Source organism: Molossus molossus, unplaced genomic scaffold (assembly GCF_014108415.1).
Source record: "Molossus molossus isolate mMolMol1 unplaced genomic scaffold, mMolMol1.p scaffold_m16_p_21, whole genome shotgun sequence".
Taxonomy (NCBI): domain Eukaryota; kingdom Metazoa; phylum Chordata; class Mammalia; order Chiroptera; family Molossidae; genus Molossus; species Molossus molossus.
In genome coordinates this window covers 247,615-267,964 of record NW_023425357.1, presented here as the reverse complement: position 1 = coordinate 267,964, position 20,350 = coordinate 247,615, and the positions used below count along the sequence as shown (strand labels likewise).

Sequence of the window (20,350 nt, the reverse complement as noted above, 5' to 3'; positions counted from 1 at the left end):
CACTAAACCTTCAGTGCAAAATTGCTATTGTTGCTAAGGGAATTTTAGGAAGAATTGCTAGAAGTGAAATTCCTAAGTCCTAGAGAGCATGGTATAAACATTTTTTATTTATTATTTATTTAGAAAGGAAGGCAGAGAGACATTAATTTGTTGTTCCACGTATTTATGCATGCATTGATTCTTTTTTTTTTTTTTTTAATTATTTTCTTTATTGATTTTAGAGAGAAAGGGAGAGATAGAGACATTGATGAAAGAGAACATCGATTGGCCTCCTCCCGCATGCCCCTCAGTGGGGATCAGGCCCACAACCTGAGCATGTGCCCTGACTGGGAATCAGAACCGGCAACCTCTTGGTGCATGGGTCGATGCTCAACCTCTAAGCCACACTGGCTGGGCCATTGGTTGATTTTTTTGTTTGTTTGTTTTTTATCCTCACTCGAGGACATTTTTCCATTTTTTGTTCAGATAGAGTGGGAGGGAGAGAGAGAGAGAGAGAAAGGGGGGGAGAGAGAGAGAGAGAGAGAGAGAGAGAGAGAAACATTGACGTGAAAGGGACACATTGAGTGGCTGCCACCTACTCAACCAACCAGGGCCGGGGACAAACCACGACTGAGGTACGCACCCTTAGCGGCAACCGAACCCAGGTCTCTCTGGACCGCAGGTCGATGCTCTAACCGCTGAGCCAAACCGGCCAGGGCCATTGGTTGATTCTTGTTATGTGCCCTGACCAAGGATCAAACCCATAACCTTGGTGTATTGGGACAGTGCTCTAACCAACTGAGCTACCTGGCCAGGTCTTAGTATGAACATTTTATTTTTTAAATATATTTTACTGATATTTATTTTTAATTAATTTATTTTTTGCAATTTCTGTTACAGATGTTTCTCCTTTTCCCCCCATTGACACCCTCCTCCCATTCCCACCACACCCCCCACAGCATTGTTGTCTATGTCCATTGGTTATGCTTATATAGTATGAGCATTTTATTTTTTTATCCTCACCCAAGGGCATTTTTACATTTATCTTCAGATAGAGCAGGAGGGAAAGAGGGAGGAAGAGAGAGAGAAACATCGACATGAGAGACATCAATCAGTTGCCACCCACACAACCCCAACCAGGGCCAGGAACAAACTGCAACGGAGGTACATGCCCTCAGAGGGAATCAAACCTGGGACTCCCCAGTTTACAGGCCGACGCTCTAACCGCTGAGCCAAACAGGCCAGGGTAGTATGAGCTTTTAAAATAGTTTTAGTTATACATTATGAAACAGATAGCCCTGGCCGGTTTGGCTCAGCGGTTAGAGCGTTAGCCTGCAGTCCACAGAGACCCGGGTTCGGTTCCCGCTAAGGGCATGTACCTTGGCTTCAGTTTGTCCCCGGCCCTGGTTGGGTCGTGCGGGTGGCAGCCACTCGATGTGTCCCTTTCACATCGATGTTTCTCTCTCTCTTTTCCTCTCTCTCCTTCCCGCTCTATCTGAATAAAAAAAAGTGTCCTCGGGTGAGGATAAAATAAAAACAAAAACATTATGAAACAGATATAACCATACTTCTCCCACCTACATGTGAGAAAGGCCACTGCCACCCACACTCACCTGCAGGGACAAACATTCTTGAGCTTTTCATGGCTATGCTTGCTTAGTGGTTAGAAGCTACTGGGAAAGGGGCATGACCTTGACTCAAGAAGGCACCCACAGCTGACAGCAGGTCTCTTTTTGAAGGGGAACCTGGGCAGCAGCCTGATCTGAGCTGCACTTCACCCCCAACTCCATTAGGGTCTAGCCCCTTAGCATTCCTAGATTTCATCAGGCACAGAAGGCACAGTGCCCAGGGCTCCGATATTTTAAGGGTGCACAGAAATTGTATCATTTGTTTTAAAATTAGAAGAGTAAAGTGAATATAACCCTAGCTAGATTTATACCAGTGTAGTTGTAAAACACATTTTTTTTTCTATTTTTGTATTTGGGGAGTCCACGAAAACCGAAATGCCTCAGGAGTGGGAAAGCCCTTGCTGTGCCCAGCCTTGCAATAGGTCTCTTTCATAATCAGACTTCTCTACTTGCAACACTCTCCTCTCCAAACCTTCTGGTCAGTGTCTCATTTACTCACATTTACTGTTACTGATGACCCCCCAATATATAATACCAGCCTAGGCCCTGGCGGGGTTGCTCAGTTGGTTGGAGTGTTATCCTGATGTGTCAAGGTTTCAGTTTGATCCCATGAGGGCATATACAAGAAACAACCAATGAATGCATATATAACTGGAACAACAAATCAAACTCTCTCTCTCCTTCCCCCTCTCTCTAAAAATCAATAAAAAACATCCTTGGATGAGGTTTAAAAAAACAAATCATCACAGATTTAGTGGCTAAAAACAACACAAATATACTATCTTACAGTCTGGAGGTCAGGAGTCTAAAATAGGCTAGTGTTCCTCCTGGAGGCTCTGGGGGAGAATCCATCTCCTCGCCTTTTCCAGCTTCTAGAGGCTATTGGCTCATGACCCTGAATCACTCCCAATTTCTGATTCCATCAGCAAAACCCCTTCTCTGATTCTGACTCTTCTGCATTCCTCTTCCACTTTTAGGACCTTTGTGATTAGGTTGCCTCCCCACCCCAATAATCCAGGACAGTCTCTCCATCTCTGGGTCTTTGCCTTAATCACTTCTGCAAAGTCTCTTTTGCCATGTAAGGCCACATATTCTCAGTCTCTGGGGATTGGTACGTGAACATCTTTGGGAAATGATTTTTGAGTCCACTACACAAGTTTCTCTGAACAGGTCCACTTAAATCTGAACAATCAAGCATGAGAATGAGTTAGCGTATGAGCTGGGAAAGAGCATTTTCGCAGAAGCATTAGCAGAGGATCTGAAGTGGAAAGACTGGCGCAATCAAGAAACTGAAGATGAAAGGGGGCTGAGGGATGGGTGAAAAGGTGAAGAGATTAAGTAGTACAAACTGGCATTTATAAAAACAGTCATGGGAAAAGGAGAGTTCTGTTCACTGCTCAACTACTCATTGTAGGGCAGTTTCTCAAATAAATCCACATGCTTCAGGGCTGCTTCCTCATTTAACTTCACTAGTTTCTCTCCAGGAGCTTTTCTGTAAACAGTTAATTTCATTTTCCAGGTTGGGAAACTAGAGTGAAAAGCAGAGTTAACCAAAAAGAAGTGTATTTCTCTTACAACCATATACTGACCTGGAAACAGATTCACAAGCGATCAGGCACATTTGGCCAAGGACAGGAACGTGAGGCTCACTTAAAGCAGCAGCAGGAGAACCAGGAGAGATGGTGGAATATATGGCCCTTGAGAGAACACTGACTCAGGACAGAGGCAGCAAGAATATTTAACTTAGGGGAAAAGTCAAGTAGAACTCAATCCTTTTTCCTTGATATCAGGACATCAGAGGAGAGAAACAGAGAGGGAGAATATAAATGTAATGGATGTAGAGAAGTCTGGACAGAGCTCAATCCTTTTAACTATGAACGAATTCACTCAAGAGACAGATTTTTTTTTTTTTATTCTCAACCAAGGACATTTTTGCATTTATCATCAAATAGAGCAGGGGACGGGGGGGAGAGAAAGAAACATCGATGTGAGAGAGACACATCGACTGGTTGCCACCCACATGATCCCAACCGGGGCCAGGGATAAACTGCAACCGAGGTACATGCCTTAGCAGGAACCGAACCCAGGACTCTGGTCCACAGGCCAACGCTCTAACCGCTGAGCCAAACCAGCCAGGGCCAAGAGACAGATCTTATGTGTTGACTGTGAGATAGTCTTGGAGAAGATTGGTTTTTGGTATGTTTCAGAACTCATATAGGAGAAAAATCCTACAAACATAAAAGCACAAGTTATCCCTTCCTTAGTAAGAGAGAATTTACACTTATGAGAAACTTTATTTGCAGTGAATTCAGGAAATTATTTTCCAGCTTTTCGAGAACCTGTAAAGGAGAGAAACCCTACAATGTAAGCATCCAGAGAAAGGTCTCAGCCTTTTCTCCTTCCTTTCTCAACATTACAGAATGTGCACTGGAGAGAAACATATGGATGTGGTCATTGTGGGAAAGGCACTAATCTTAGCTCACCACTTGCGATGCAACATCAGAGAACTCATACTGGGAAAAACCTTATACATGTAGTCCGTGTGGAAAATTTTCATGGGGTGTCCTCACTTTACTAAAAGCAAGAGGACTCATACTAGAGAACACTATGCATAGGGTCAATGTGGCAGACTTTCAACGATGACTGTCACCTTATTTGTCATTAGGAAGTTCACATAGATTAGAGAAACTCATTGAGTATACTACAATGCTGTTGGCAGAAATTCCATTTTATTTGACATCAGAAATAAACCAAAAAGGAGGTGGAATCCACAAGTCACTTCTAATCCACAAACAAGTACCTAAAGGCAAGACTTTGCCTGTGGCTTCCTGCAATCATGGATGAGCAGGTATGAGCAGTTATGTACTATATATGCCATAGAAACACAATTTAATGGGACTTGGGTGTAAGCATGATAAATAATGTCTCATAAAATGATTGCCCTAGATAACAAAATGTATGTGTTATCAAAGACAACAGCATCTATCTTCTATTTATTGGTATTTTTATTTTTGAGAAACATTGACTTGTTGTTCCACATATTTATGCATTTATTGGTTGTTTCTTTTATGTGCCCTGACCAGAGATTGAACCCGCAACCTCGGTGTATCGTAAAAATGCTCTAAACAAATGAGTTACCTGGCCAGTGCCGTGTCTATCATTTTATATCATATATGAATCAGAACCACTAAATTAAAAGTGTCATGGGACCTGGAGAGTATTATGCTGAGTGAAATAAGCCAGTCAGAGAAAAACAAGTACCACATGATCTCACTCATTTATGGATTATCATGAACAAAATAAGCTGTAGATCAAAATAGATCCAGAGTCATGGAACTAGGGAACAGACTGACAAATCTCAGAGGGAAGTGGGGTGGGAAGAGATAAACCAAATAATTTACATGCATATATGCACAATCAATGGACACAGACATTAGTTTGGGGAAAGTAGGAGGGGTGGGAGTGGGGAGGAGAGGGTCTGTGGGGTCTGTGTTGTACTTTCAACAATAAAAAAAAGCAAAAATAACCTGGCCAGTATGGCTCACTGGTTGAGTGTTGACCCACGCACCAAGAGGTCATTGGTTCAATTCCTGGTCAGGGCACATGCCCAGGTTGTGGGCCAAATCCCCAGTGCGGGTCATGCAGGAGGCCACCGATTGACACGCCTCCCCACTGGGGATGAGGCCCACAACCTGGGTATGTGCCCTGACCAGGAATCGAACCGGGGACCTCTTGGTGCATGGGTCAACACTCAACCAGTGAGCCACACCGGCCGGGCCCCATTTGCTCTTGTATTGAGCCTAGTGATGATTTGGGGATTCACAATTTGCCTTCCCATCGTGAGACATGATAAGCATTTTCATTTATGCCAATTCACTTGTAAATTTTTCCAGAAACTTATTTTCATGTAGGTCCCTGCATTTCCCAACAAATTAATCCCAGGCATTCTATGTTTTCATGGTTCTACTGTGAAAGGAATCTCCTTTTCAATATACCAGTGAAGGTTATAGAGATTTTGTGTGTATGTGTGTGTGTGTTGATTTCTGTATCTTTCTTATCCTGCCTTGTTTATTGGAATCTCATTGATTTTTTAAAATTTCCAATTGGCCTAGCTGGTGTGGCTCAGTGTATTGAGCCTTGTCCTATGGACTGAGAGGTTCTGGTTCAATTCCTGGTCAGGGCACATGACCAGGTTGTGGGTTCGATCCCCAGTAGGGGGCATGCAGGAGGCAGCTGATATATGTTTCTTTCTCACATTGAGGCTTTTCTCTCTCTAAAAAAATTAAGATAAAAATATATTTTTAAAAATTTCCAATTGGAGCCCAGTTGATATGGCTCAGTGGTTGAACTTCGAACCATGTGCCAAGAGGTTGCCAGTTCAATTCCTGGTCACAGCACATACCCATGTTGTGAGCCAAATCCCCAGTGGGGGGCACGCAGGAGGCGGCCAGTTGATGTTCTCTCTCATTGATGTTTCTATCTCTCTTTCCTCTCCCTTCCTCTCTAAAATCAATAAAGAAAAAAAATTTCCAATTGGGTTTAAATGTGTTAATGTTATCTGTTAATAAATGCATTTTAATTATGTTCTCTTTCAAGTTACAACAAGGTCTGTTTTGGTTTTTTTTTTATCCTTATCCAAGGATATCTTTCCATTGATTTTCAGATAGAGTGGGAGGGATGAAGGGAGAAAGGAAGGAAGGAAGGGAGGGAGAGAGAGAAAGTGAGAAACATCAATGTGAGAGCTATACATCTATTGCTTGCCTCCCAAATGACCCGGACCAGGGCCTGGGATCTAACCACAACTAAGGTACATGCCCTTGACTGGAATCGAACCAATGACTCTTTGGTCCATTAGCTAACACTCTAACCACTAAGCCAAACTCGCCAGGGTCTAAGGTCTGTTTTATGTCTTTTTTTTTTCTAGCACCTCCAAGGTCACCGGAGACTCTGTTTTATATCTTTTTTGTGGTAACAAGACCCAGAGAATTTTAAATTCATGTAGCTGAGGGCAAATATCCTTCTTTCATTTTCGATGTGTATATCCATCCATGGATATTGAACAGAGGTGTGAATAAACAAGAGAGATTCAAGAAGAAAGATGGGAGTCGAGTTTCATCACAGAGAAAAAAGTTAACTCCGTAAGGCTGAGAGAAACATTAAAATGACTCACATTCGGGACCAGCAGTAAGCCCATGGCTGGCTTGTCCCTTTGTCTACACCATTGTGGCTGAAGAATGAGACACTCCCACGCTGAGGATTGCTAAAGGAAAAGAAGGTGATGTTGGTGGGCAGCTTAAACAGTACCAGGAACCACCTTTTTGAAAACTTTCAGTTCTGTGAGGGAACAGTGTTTGTTATTCACACTAGTTGGATTTTCAGTTATTTACAACCAGACCCACACTATGGGATACAGGGTGCAAAGGCAGGCACTGGGTTATTCCAAACCTGACTTATTGATTTGTCTAGCATTCTGTGGACTTCCCACACTCCTCTTTGAGACAGACCGTTTTCTGGAAGCTGTTTGTGGTCTGCCTGTGCTCAGAGCTCAGATTCTTCATCTTCCCCCATGTGCTACATCAAGTCTGGATTATCTTGAAGTTGAATTTATCTTTGATGCTGGGGATAACGGGCAAAGAGTAAATGTGTAGGAGAAATACATAGACCCAAAAGCCTATTTTCTGGGAAATAGTTGATATAGGTAAAATGCTGAATAATTAATTCCTGCTCCTTCAACCCGGAGTTCTCAAGCTCTCAGGAGTTCCAAGAAATGTTCTAGAGGGTCGTGTTTATCTTTCTTCTTTTATTTCTTTTTTAAAATGACTTTTAAACATGTGTTTCTCTTCACATCAAAAAATTTGGGATGGTCTGTGCAATGAAACCAGAAGAGAGAAAGGTGAGTGGTGGTCAAATCACAGTTTCATGATTCAGTCACATGCTGCTTTATTACTAAAATGAATGCCACCCACTGCCATAGTGATTTGGCCAATATACAGTTTTATATGTTATTTTTAGTCATATTGTTTAAATTAAAGAAATAGTAGACTACTGATTAAAGAAAGCATATGAAGAATGTTAATGTATTTTGACAACTCAATATCACAATAAACGTGTCTATGTGGAGCATATTAAGAAAGAAAAAGTACAGATTAAACTGGCAATTGAATGAAACAACTATTATTGATAATCTACCCGTTTTCATATATTATCTATAATGCCTTTGCTGTAATTCTAAATTCCAAAAACTTTTCTAATTTAAAGTTTCTTCCTGTATTATATATCAGCAAAATTTATATGAACTAACAGGGTTATCACACTTTGTTTTTCTCTAACCTAATGTGACTCTTCATATATTGTGCTACAGATGTATTCAAGTGTTTGATGGCCAGAGGCTGTCCAGGCCTGTTGGGATGTACATACCAAGTGATGTATGTACCTTCCTATACTGCTAAAATCCAAGTACTTGTGAATTCCAAAATATTTGGCCCTTAAGGTTTTCAACAAGAAATTGGGTCCCTGTATGTAAATGAGATGTATAATATTATTGATATCCTACATGCATAACAGTTAACATTTGTTCAGAAAGGCTTTTTTTTTTTTCATAATCAAATTATGGTACATTAAATAGCATGCTTAATTTGCTAAATGGGGAAATAGAACAAGCAACTATTAAACGTTGTATTAAAGTGGCTTTCATAAATCAATCTTCAATAATATATATATTTACAGTCACCATTTTTTTGTTTTTTGGTACGTGCTTCTAGCAGGAACCGAACCTGGGACTCTCTGGTCTGCAGGCCCATGCTCCAACTGCTGAGCCAAACTGGCCAGGGCTATAGTCACCTTTTAATCCAATATTATGTTTTTACCATATAAACAGAAAGAAATAAGAAAAAGAACTTCCAAGCGGGTTCCCTTTCTTAAGATGTTCAAGGCCTCCGTCAAATTTAATGGTGAACCATTAGAAGCATCCCCAGACACATCCAAAACAAAACACTAACAGCAAGACAACTAATTAACATGGCTCTGTCGCAGTACCTAGTGCTATATAACATCAATTATTTTAAGTTAAAATAAGGAAAATGAAGAAGCTAAATTACTTATGGAATGGGGATGCTGTTTTATCTACAGTGGCCTCCCCCAAAATCTAAAGAAATGCTGTTAGGACAAAAGACACATGCATGGTCTCTGAGTAAATACTTACCTGCAAAAATCAACAGACTTACTGGCTAACTACAATAAATAAGATGAACAATGTACTGCCTGCAAGTATCTACTCTCCACAGTGGCCATAAAACTTAATAAATCCTGGAACACATTTAGCAGCTGGTGTACAAGATGACTCAAAGGCAGTCGTAGTGCTGCTGAGACCTGCAAGGAAACCTCAAGTTAGAGGACAGTACTCCGGGTCCTGAGCCCAAAGCACCGAGCAGGAAAGAGAACATCAGAGCCTGAGCCCTGGGACCTGAGGAAGACGAGGGAACATCAGATATTGGAGTCTGAGGAAGGCAAGAAAATACTTCATCCTGGCTCTTCAGGAAGATGAGAGTGTTGGGCATAAAGGAAGTGAGACAGGCCAGTAAACCAGGACGAGTGGAATAGGGAAACAGACAGAGAGCTGAGCAAACTGACAGCAATTTACAGCAGATACAGAAGGTCACCTCCCTAGAAATAGCATCTAGGCCTCAGTTGTACTTCAGCTCCAGACCCAGAAAAGGAGTAAACCCAGGTAGACAACACCAGGACCAGCTGCAATGACTAAAAAACCCCTGCCCCGACACTGACCAATCACTGAGGACCACGACCCTGAAGGAGCACACCTAGAAAATTGATATTCTGCTGAAAGCCTCCACTGAGACCTCTCCTAAGATTCCTACCTGCAAAAGGGAAATAAAAGCCTCAAGACAAAGGACACAGCGCACTCTCCTTCCCAGGAGCACACCCCTCCTCCTTTTCTTCCCTGACAAGCATGCATCTCCTAGACTCTAAGGGACCCCACAAGGCTTGCAACTAGACAGCAATGGGCAAATCCCCTGAACCTGACCCCAAGGCCCCCTTGTCTGACCTCTTAGTGAATCAAAGCAGACAGCCTGGGTTCATTTCCCCAGCCCTTCCTTGGTTCACTCTCCCCAGCTTTTTTTTTTTTTTCTCCTCACCTGAGGTCATTTTTCCATTTTTTGTTCAGATAGAGTGGGAGAGGAAGAGAGGAAGAGAGAGAGAGAGAGAAACATCGATGTGAAAGGGACACATCAACTGGTTGCTACCTGCACGACCAAACCAGGGCTGGGGACAAACTGCAACCAAGGTATGGGCCCTTTGCGGGAACTGAACCTAGGTCTCTCTGGACTGCAGGCTGACGCTCTAACCGCTGAGCCAAACCGGCCAGGGCCACTCTCCCGAGCTTTAATAAATGTTTTTTACAATACACCTGGACTTGTGTAAAACTTCTGGTCAAGATGGAGGTGTAAGCAAACACAGTACTCACCTCCTCCCACAACCACATTAAAATAAAAACTAGCCTGGCCAGTGTGGCTCAGTGGTTGAGTATCGACCCATGCCCCAAGAGGTCGCCAGTTCAATTCCTGGTCAGGGCACATGCCCAGGCTGTGGGCTAAATCCCTTGTGGGGGGCATGCAGGAGGTGGCCAATCATTGTTCTCTCTCATCGATGTTTCTATCTCTCTCTCTCCCATCCCCTCTCTCTAAAATCAATTTAAAAAAATTAAAACAAAATTTTTAAATTTTTTTAAATCACAACTAAACTACAGAACCGTCATTCAGAACCATCTAAAATTAAGCTGAATGTAAGTCCTACAACTATGAAATTAAAGAAGCCACATCAGGACTGGTAGGAGGGGTGGAGGCATGGAAGGGCTAGTCCCACACTCACGTGTGGTGGATAAAAATGAAGAGAGATACCTCGGCTGTGAAGGTCATCCCTGAGGAGCAAGGGGTCCCAGGCCCACACCAGGTCCCCTAGCTCAAGGTTCCAGTGCCAGGAAGAGATGTCTCCATAACTTCTTCTTTTTTTTTTTTAATCCTCACCCGAGGACATTTTTCCACTTTTTGTTTAGATAGAGTGGGAAGTAAAGAGAGGAAGAGAGAGAGAGACACATTTGATGTGAAAGGGACACATCAAGTGGCTGCCTCCCGCAGGGCCCAACCAGGGCCGGGGACGAACTGCAACCGAGGTACATGCCCCAGCAGGAACTGAACCTGGGTCTCTCTGGACCGCAAGCCGACGCTCTAACTGCTTAACCAAACCGGCCAGGGCTTCCCCCCCCCCTCCGCCCCATAACTTCTAACTGTAAAAACCAGAGGGGATTGAGGCTGAGGGAGGTTGAGGCTGCTGGAGTTGTAGGCCTTCCCCTTAAAGAGCCTGGGCATGGACTTAATCAGATTTGCTCCCTCTGGGCTCCAGCACAGGGGAGGGAGCTTGAAAGGCACCAGAGACATACAGACAAGAACTGAGTTATTTAGCATCGGGGCGAAAGCCGGGAAGGCTGCTTTCTTCCGGATAGACATGCTGGTAGAGGCCCTTGTTCCTTTGGTCATCCCTTCCCCTACAGCGCTGGCAGACAGGTGCCATATCTGGGACTCCAGCAACCTGGCACACACTGTTTGCCCCACCCTGGTTATTCCCTGAGGCCCTGCCCCACGCAAATTTCAGACCCACCCAAGCTGTTTCCTGTGGCTTACCATAGGAATGGCCTGCCTTGGCTCATGTTTTGAACTTTCCTAAAATCTCTCAAACAAGCAGCATCGGGTCTCAGAGAGGCCTGTACCTCTTGCTAAGAGGCCCGAGTCCTTGCACTAGCCTTGGTTTACAGCTTGGCCTTACCTGGGCACCTCCAACCTCAGCACAAGGAGCGGCCATCTGCAGATCGCTTTGTAGCTTATGCGAGGTGGCCCAGGGTAGAACACAGGCAATGGCTGAGCTTAGCCTGCATCTCCTGGGAGGCCCCAGAGTCAGTACATCCAGTGGACAGCTTCAGACCACACTGAAGCGCCACCACCCAAACACTTCCACAAGCAACACACTCAAGAGATGGACTCAGTGGATACTAGAGCCCTGCTGAAGTAAGTCGAAGGTGGTCAGTATTCACAGCCAGTCCTTGCAGCTGATCAACCCGAATAAATCACTTCCATTGATGTGCCAACAGCAATCAAGACTCAATTACAGCCCTGGTTGGTTTGACTCAGTGGTTAGAGTGTCGGCCTATGGACCAAAGGGTTGCATGTTCAATTTCGGTCAAGATTTGATCCATGGCCCCTGGTCAAGGTCATGCGGGAGGCATCCAATTGATGTGTCTCCCTCACATCGACGTTTCTCTCTCTTTCTTCCTCCCTCCCTTCCACTCTCTCTAAAAAAAAAAAATCAATGGAAAAATATCCTTAAGTGAGGATTAACAACAACAAAAAAGACTCAATTACAACAGAAGGGTGTACCTTGTGTGCCCAGCTGGGGTGATCAGGGAGGCTGTGCCACTGGACCCTACAGGACAACTACTATAATAGGGCACCCTACCAAGCCTAGGAGACATAGCAACTCTACCTAATACACAGCAACAAATACAGGGAGGCAGCCAAAATGAGGAGACAAAGAAACATGTCCCAAATGAAAGAACAGAACAAAACTCCAGGAAAAGAACTAACAAAATGGAGATAAGCAATCTAACAGATGCAGAGTTCAAAACACTGGTTATAAGGATGCTCAAGGAACTTAGTGAGGACCTCAAAAGCATAAAAAAAGACCAGTCAGAAATGAAGGATGCACTAACTGAAATAAAAAATAATTTACAGATAACAGTAGAGTAGGTGAAGCCAAGAATCAAAACACCGATTTGGAACATAAAGAACCAAAACACACCCAATCAGAACAGCAAAAAGAAAAAATAATTTTAAAAAATGAAGATAGTGTAAGGAGCCTCTGGTACAACTTCAAGTGAACCAACATACACATCATGTGGGTGCCAGAAGGAGAAGAGAGAGAGCAAGAAATTAAATACCCGATAGAAAACTTCCCTAACTTGATGAAGGAAACAGACATACAAGTCCAGGAAGCACAGAGAGTCCCAAACAAAATGAACCCAAAGAAGCCTACACCAAGACACATCATAATCAAAATGCAAAATGTTGAAGACAAAGAGAGAATCTGAAAAGCAGCAAGAGAAAAGCAGTTAGTTACTTATAAGGGAAGCTCCCATAAGGCTGTCAACTGATTTCACAAAAGAAACTGAAGAGCAGAAAGGAGTGGCAAGAAATATTCAAAGTGATGAAAAGCAAAGACCTACAACCAAGATTACTCTATCCTGCAAAGCTATCATTTAAAATTGATGGGTGTTAGCTCTTGACTTCCATATTACTGCCCTAAGTCTCTCATTCCAAGAAACCAATGGTTGCTCCACAAGAAAAACAAGTTTCAGGAGACCCCAGCCCCCAACCAATCAAGAACTCGGAAGACCCTAGGCCCTACGGATCAAAGACAACCACATCTCCTCGACTGAACGACCAACCCCCAGCCCTAAGTTTAAAAACCCTTAGTCTGGATGAGCCGGTTGCTATTTTCTCCTTAGAGGTAGTCCGGCAAGCTAATTCCCAATAAACCTGCACTTCTGGAGACTCTGCACCACCTCGTTCCGCCTCGTTCTTACAATGGGCATAGAAAGAGCTTCCCAGACAAAAAAAGCTAAAAGAGTTCATCATCATCAAACCAGTATTATGTTCAAGGGTCTTCTTGAGTAAGATCAAAATATGAACAATAAAATGGCAATAAATATATGTCTATCAATTTAATCTACAAACAAAATGAGCAAGCAGAACCAAAACAGACTCATAGATACAGAGAACTTTTTGTTGGTTTCCAAATGGAAAGGCAGTTGGGGGGATGGGTGAAAATGTGAAGGGCTTAAGAAGTACAAATTGGTTGTTAGACTGAAGAACCTCAAAGGGAAGGGGAAGGGGGTCGTTAAGAGATAAACCAAAGAACTTATATGCATATGCAAACCAATGGACACACACTAGTGTGGGAAAGGCAGAGGGGGCGGGAGTTGGAAGGAGATAAAGACATAAAGATAAATTAAAAATAATAAAATTTACCTGAACCCGTGTTGTGAAACTTCTTGCACCGAGTCAATAACCCACACACTACTGGCCCCACCATAAGGAGACCCACTCAGGGCCAGGTACCCTTTCAGGTAACACTGATGTCCCCCTCTTTTAACTTTCTATCCACCAACACCTCCTTCCCGCCCCCGTTCCCCCACCACAGTCCCAATCCAAGTTGCTCCTTGTCAGTAAATCCTAACTTGTCCTGATTGTATTCATAATTAAGCCAGGTTTCAGAATGAAGTTTGTCTTCCCCTGTTAAAATACTTTTATTGAATAAAATCAATTTTCACAGCTTTAACTTCTGTCCAGCTCTGGTTTATCTCTGACAAGATCCACCCTCCCCAACCCCAGTGCCTAGGTCACAGTGAACTCTGCCCTTCTCCCCACAAAACCTACATATTTAGGCACGTCCCTCCTCCCCTCCCTGAGCTTGGAGGACGCACTTCCGACAAAGTCCCAAGACCGTGGACTGACTTTAGTCACGTCTCCAGCACACTTCCTGTCTTCCCAGCCACGGCCCTTTTCTCTCCATTAGTCCTGGAGGCACTTTTAGCACTGTCCCCCCCACACTTCCGTCAACTGTGACTCCCTCTTCCAGGAATCTGGAAGAACTTTAGCCCCGCCCCCACTTCCTGCCCGCCCCACCTCCAATCTCCAGAACTTGGTGGACAGTAGCTCTGCATCCTACAGATTCCCCGCCCCGTTTCCGCCCCTTCCACTTTACATCACCCATATTGGTAGCACACCCCCAACGCTTCCGGTCCTACCCGCCCTTCTTTCTACCACAATCAGTCCCAGCCCCCCATCAACCAACTTTAACCCACTCAGTACTTCCGGCACACTGTGCTGCCCCGCGCCTTCTCTTTATCCAACTTCCGGTTCACCCCACGCGTGGACGATCTCTTGGCTGGGGAATACTGTCCCCCCGCCTGCATCGCTGCCCGCACAAGGGGTTGGGGCTTTGCAGCCTGGTGTGCCCCAGCCGAGGTCTCCCCTTGCCCGGCTAGACCCCCAGGGAATATGAGTGAGAGGTCTCTTTCTGGCCACTTTGGCTTCGCCTGCCGCCCAGAGTTGGCTGGGCAAGATGGCCGCCGCTTGTGAGCGCCCCGACGCGGCGCACCGCGGGGGTGTCTGGGAATTGTAGTCCGGTCAAGCGTGCTGACGCACTTCGCAGCGGGGCGACCGGCGCCATTGTGCGCGCGGGTGAGTACGGCGCGAAATCACGTCGGGGACTGTGGTGCTGGCCTTGCCTCCTGTCCTCCCGCCGCTGCGCTTTGGTCAGTGACTGGGGGCCCATAAAGAAGGCAACTCCCTGCGGGCGTGGGCCGGCCGACATCCCCACCCTCGCCCCGAGCGTGGGCGGACTAAGTACAGAAGTCCACTCCCACTAGATAAGGAACATGGGAGGGAATATCCTGTCGCTCGGGGAAACGGGGGTCCTTGTGTCTGGGAGTAGGTGAAGACCCCGTCAGGGCGTTTTCCGAGGTGGGGGTGGACTGCTGCCTCAGGGCAGAGGGAGGGGCCTCTGGGCGTAGCCCTCACACCCCTCCCATCTCCCAAATTCCATCCTCTCAGGATTTTGCTCATACCCTCGAGACATTTCGAAGAGGAAGGTATGGCCTCCGGGCTTCCGATGGCCTGGTTCCACGTGAGTAGAGGCCTCTGAGTTTTAGTGCACCCCTGAGTTTGGGGCGGGAGGTGGAGGAACGGCACCTGGGGAAGGGACCGGACCTTTGAGACCTCGCTGGGTGGAGCCGCCGCAGGCTGCTTAATCTTTCCAAGGGAGTGGTTACTGTAGAGGTCATTGATCGGGGATTCTAATTTATCATTCTTTCAATATTTTTTATTTTTAGAGCTAGAGGAGAGAGGAAGAGAGGGGTAAAAGCATTTATTTGAGAGCTGAATCTTGGTTGGCTGACTCCTGCACGCCCCCTACCGGAAATTAAGCCAGACATCCGGACAGGTGCCCTGACTGGGAATTGAACCAGCAACCTTTGGGTGCACTAGGAGACGCCCAGCCAACGGAGTCATACCAGTCAGGGCTCTATGATTTATTTCTCAAACTAGGGGGAGACTTTGACAGGTCTGTGCAGGGATCAGACTCATATTTAGATTTGAACAGCTATTCTGGCATCAAAGCAGGAGGTGACATGAGCTCAGCCACTAGGAGAAAAGGTGGATCCTTGGCAATAGAAGCAGTTCTGGCAGTGGGTGGGGGCTGAAGGCTTGGGTAAGATGATTTAGCACAAGGAAATCCCTAGGAGGAGACATACAGGCTGATATGAGTGTTGAAATTCTCAGATTAATAAGAAATAAGGAGGTTTTCAGAAAATTCAGAACCCTCTTCAGCTTCATGTGTTGTCCACCTTGCTGTGATAGACAGACACAGGAACCCATGATGAGACCCCTGGAATGTTCTCAGGTCATCTTATAGACTTTGCCTTTCTGTTCTTAGTCACCCAAGTCCTGTCAGTGAGAATGACAGGCCCTGGCTGAACAGGAACCTGTGGGTTTTAGGAACCAGTGACTTTTGAAGATGTGATCCTGGGTTTTGACCCAGAGGAGTGGGGACTGCTGGACCTTGAACAGAAGTCCCTGTACAGACAGGTGATGCTGGAGAACTACAGAAACCTGGTCTCCGTGGGTAAGGATGGCCTTCATGTCAATAAAGATCTGTGCTTTGCTGTACCATTGTGGTGCCACTGAAGTGTGTGTCTGCTTGGGCTCAGGCTGCTGCAGGGGTCAGAGTGCAAGGGTCAAGGCCCTGGACTTTGAGGGAGAGGGCTTTACTTTGTACCCATGGGGAAAGGGCACCTTCACATGTGACTTCTGAATCGTCACCTAGTTCAACTCTCAGAGGCTTTGAATACTGGGGAGATGGTCTCAGGAATTCCAGAGGACATGGTGTCAGTGTCCAACAGTTTAGCAGTTGCATCACAGACCCTGATCCCTTCCATCTCTGCGGTGTGAACTTTTCCATTCTTCTGTTAGTAACTGCATCATTTTGGCACCGGCATTACTTCCCTGTTAAAACCAGAAAGTGGGGGAAGGGGCAGCCCAGACTAGTGCTGTTTTTATAGCTGTCACATTTAGCAAAAAGGAAAAAGTCCTGTGGCCCCTGCTAACAAACTTCCCTTTGTAACTTGCTGGCCAGAACTAGGTCCCACTGACACCTTTACCAGCAAGGGAGTCCAGGAAATCAAGCAGCAGACAAAGGCTATGTGTGGGTTGTCATTCACTGCCTAGACCAGAAGTCACGTTCCCCTAGAGGACAGCGTGTGCCACAGCAAGAAAGCATTTTCTTCCGAACACAGACCCCCAAGCCCTGTCTCTTTTCCCTTGGGCAGAACATCAGCTTTCCAAGCCAGATGTGGTATCTCAGTTAGAGGAGGAGGAAGAGCTCTGGTCGGAGGAGAGAGGAATTCCTCAAGACACCTTTTCAGGTGAGAACCAGGCACATGGAAGTCCTGGCAGGGAATGGGCTGACTGGTTGGTTAAGAATTGGTGTCTTAAAAAAAGGTGGACAGAGGAAGCCCCAGGTGGGGTGCTGTGGTGAATGGCTGCAGACATGCTGAATCGAGCTCCGTCTTTTCCTTTGGCCTCTGAGTCAGGGATATACTGTTTGGTTGAACATGAATGAACCTGTTGCTGGTGGTAGATTGGCTCCACTCCTTGTTGACTGCCCTTCCCCATGTAATCACCACTAACTGGTGTGTCTGACTGGCCAGACGTTTTTATTTTTTGTAACGTTTACATATGTGTATATAAATACACTGTCCCCGACTTGACGATTGTCAAGATAATTTTTTGACTTGACAGTGGGAAAGCAATACCTATACAAGTGTTCCGTTTTTCACTTTCGGTACAGTATTCAACAAATTATATGAGATTCAGTACTATTATCAAGCAGGCTTTGTGTTAGATTATTTTTCCCAGTTGTAGGCTAATGTAAGTGTTCTGAGTACGTTTAATGTAGGCTGGGTTAACCACGTTTTCAATTTAGGATATTTTCAACTTAGAATGAGTTTATCAGGGTGTAATCCAATCATAAGTTCAGGGGCCTCTGTATATGTTTATATTTTGGGGGTGTTCTTAATACAGACAGGTCTGCTTCATTCTTTTTTTCTTCTTTTTTTTTTTTCTCGGATGACATTTTTGCATTTATCTTCAGAGAGAAGGAGGAAGAGAGAGAGAGAAGCATCCATGGAGAGGGACACATTGACTGGTTGCTACCCACACGACCCCAACTGGGGCCGGGGACAAACCGCAACGGAGGTACGTGCCCTCAGAGGGAACCGAACCCGGGACTCTCTGGTCTGCAGGCTGATACTCTAACCGCTGAGCCAAACTGGCCAGGGCTGCTTTATTCATTTTAACAGATGCAGTATAGTCCACATTTTTTTTTCTTGCTGGACATTGAAGTTATTGCAAAAAATTTCCTTGCATACATTTTTTTGCACATTCATGTTGATTTTTCTTGTAGGTAGGAATTCTAGAAATGTAACCTAAGAATCAACCAAGATGTAGCAACAAATTGCTGTCTAAAATCCTTTAAAATACATGTAGCTGCTCAAGTGCATGAGAGCTACTTTTCCCCTTCATCACCAGTGTTTTGTAGTGTTTTTTTTAAAAGGTTTAAAGGTCTAATAGGAAAAAATATGTTCAGTTTAGTTAATTTTTTCCTTATCAAATTACACGTTTTCATAAATTTGTGATGGACTGTTAGTATTTTCTCTTTTGTGAGTTCATATACTTTCCCTTCATCTCCCACTTTTTTTGTTTTTGGTGGCTCTCTATATATTCTGGATGTTAACATTGCAAATATAACAGACCAACATTTATCTTCTACCTTTATAAAGAAGTTTTAGGACTTTAGTTATTTTTATTTCTACTCTAGGTTTCACATCCTATATAGGCAGATTGTGCAAATACTTTCTTTTCTAGTATTTTTGTTTTTGTTTTGGTACATACCCCCTAGCGGGAACTGAACCCGGGACTCTAGTCCGCAGGTCGATACTCCAACCTCTGAGCCAAATCGGCCAGTGCTATTTTTGTTTTTTTAGCTGTTTCATTTATTTGGCATTTCCTCATGCATATGGTGTAAGGCACAAGTACATTTTTTTTTTTTTATCCTCACCTGAGAACATATTTGCATTCATCTTGAGATAGAGCGGGAGGGAGGGAGGAAGAGAAAGAGAAACATCAATGTGAGAGACACATTGAGCGGTTGCCACCCACATGACCCCAACTGGGTCTGGGGACAAACTGCAACTGAGGTACATGCCTTTAGCGGGAACTGAACCCGGGCTTCCCTAATCTGTGGGCCAACACTCTAACCGCTGAACCAAACCAGCCAGGGCAGGCACAAGTCTTTTCAATACCTATGTTCTGACTAGGTTCTGCCACTTATTGGAAATCCTTCATTTATTATGGACTAAATTCCCACAGTCATCATCGAGTGTAAACTCCCTTGGGCCCTTCTGCTCCCTTGATCTCTGTCTCTGAGTAAACACCTTATTGCTATACTTATCCATAGCTTAATAAGTACTTACTTTAACTTTATAACAAACTTGGATAAATGGTAGTTCCTCTCATTAGTAGAAATATACATTCTTAGCTGTTCTCAACCACCTAGTTTGCTTGATGAATATTCACCATCAGCTTAGCAGGGCTCATTGAGAAAATCCTGTTAGAATATGAATTATATTTGATTGAATTTAGCAATCCCTTAACTCATAATTAGTGTGTCTATTTGATTTTCTTTTTTTGTTGTTAATTCTCACCCCAGGATATTTCTCCATTGATTTTCAGATACAGTGAGAGGGAAACAGGGAGGGAGGGAAGAGAACAAGGGATAGAGAGAGAGAAAGATTGATGTGAGAGAGAGACATTGATTGGTTGCCTCCCGCATGACCCATACCAGGGCTAAGGGTTGAACCTGAAACCTAGGTATGTGTCCTTGACTGGTAATTGAACCCGAGACACTCTTAACAACATCGGCCAGGGAGGCTCAGCAGGATTCTGGCCAGGCCTGAGGTGACAATGCCTGACTCATCTCTGCTCTGTCAGTCTGTGTGATGTTTCCTTGAGGTGATAGGTGCCTGATTCTCTACTTCATCAGAGTCCTTTGTGTGACGTTTACCTGAGGTAACAGGTGCCTCACTTATGCTCTGACAAAGTCCTTTATGAGGTATTTCCCCCACTGCTTCCCTTGCACCTCACAAACACCTGTGGAAGCCTACCTGTGGCCTGTGCAGTATACTAAACACTACAATAAAGCCAAAGACCTGACATAACCCCTGCCACTGGAGACTTTGTAATCTGGTAGTTTACAGCCTTTTGCAAACAAGTTACACAGGTATAATTGTGTACACACAGATAAACAGTGGTATGTGCTGAGAAAAAAGCATGGTGTAATGCAGGAACAGTGGGGAATTACTCTATAGGAGGCGGCTAGGGGACACTGCAGGGGTGAGATTTAAGCTGATTCCTAGGGAAAAAAAAATCTGCATACTTGTAAGAATGGTAGTGAAGGGAGCTTCCAGTTGTGGAGACACACCATTTCAGGTGACTTGGAATAATCAGGGAATAGAAAGTCACCCAATGGGTGGGGAGCAGGTGTACTGACATGCAACT

At 44.6% G+C, this 20,350-nt stretch overlaps 1 protein-coding gene across 2 annotated transcripts in view; it reads left to right on the top strand.

The window, feature by feature from the left end:
* The first annotated feature begins 14,867 nt into the window (after positions 1-14,867).
* The window catches only part of ZNF274 (zinc finger protein 274), a 30,007-nt gene continuing 24,524 nt past the window's right edge, over positions 14,868-20,350 (top strand). Inside the window, exons 1-4 of one of the 2 annotated variants that reach the window (XM_036273877.1) lie at positions 14,868-14,917; positions 15,290-15,362; positions 16,232-16,358; positions 17,062-17,157. In XM_036273877.1, the coding sequence (XP_036129770.1) occupies positions 15,330-15,362; positions 16,232-16,358; positions 17,062-17,157 (256 nt within the window). In that variant the 5' untranslated portion in view covers positions 14,868-14,917; positions 15,290-15,329. Of the gene's footprint in view, positions 14,992-15,289; positions 15,363-16,231; positions 16,359-17,061; positions 17,158-20,350 lie in introns of both variants that reach the window. The other variant, XM_036273879.1, reaches the window with a different exon arrangement.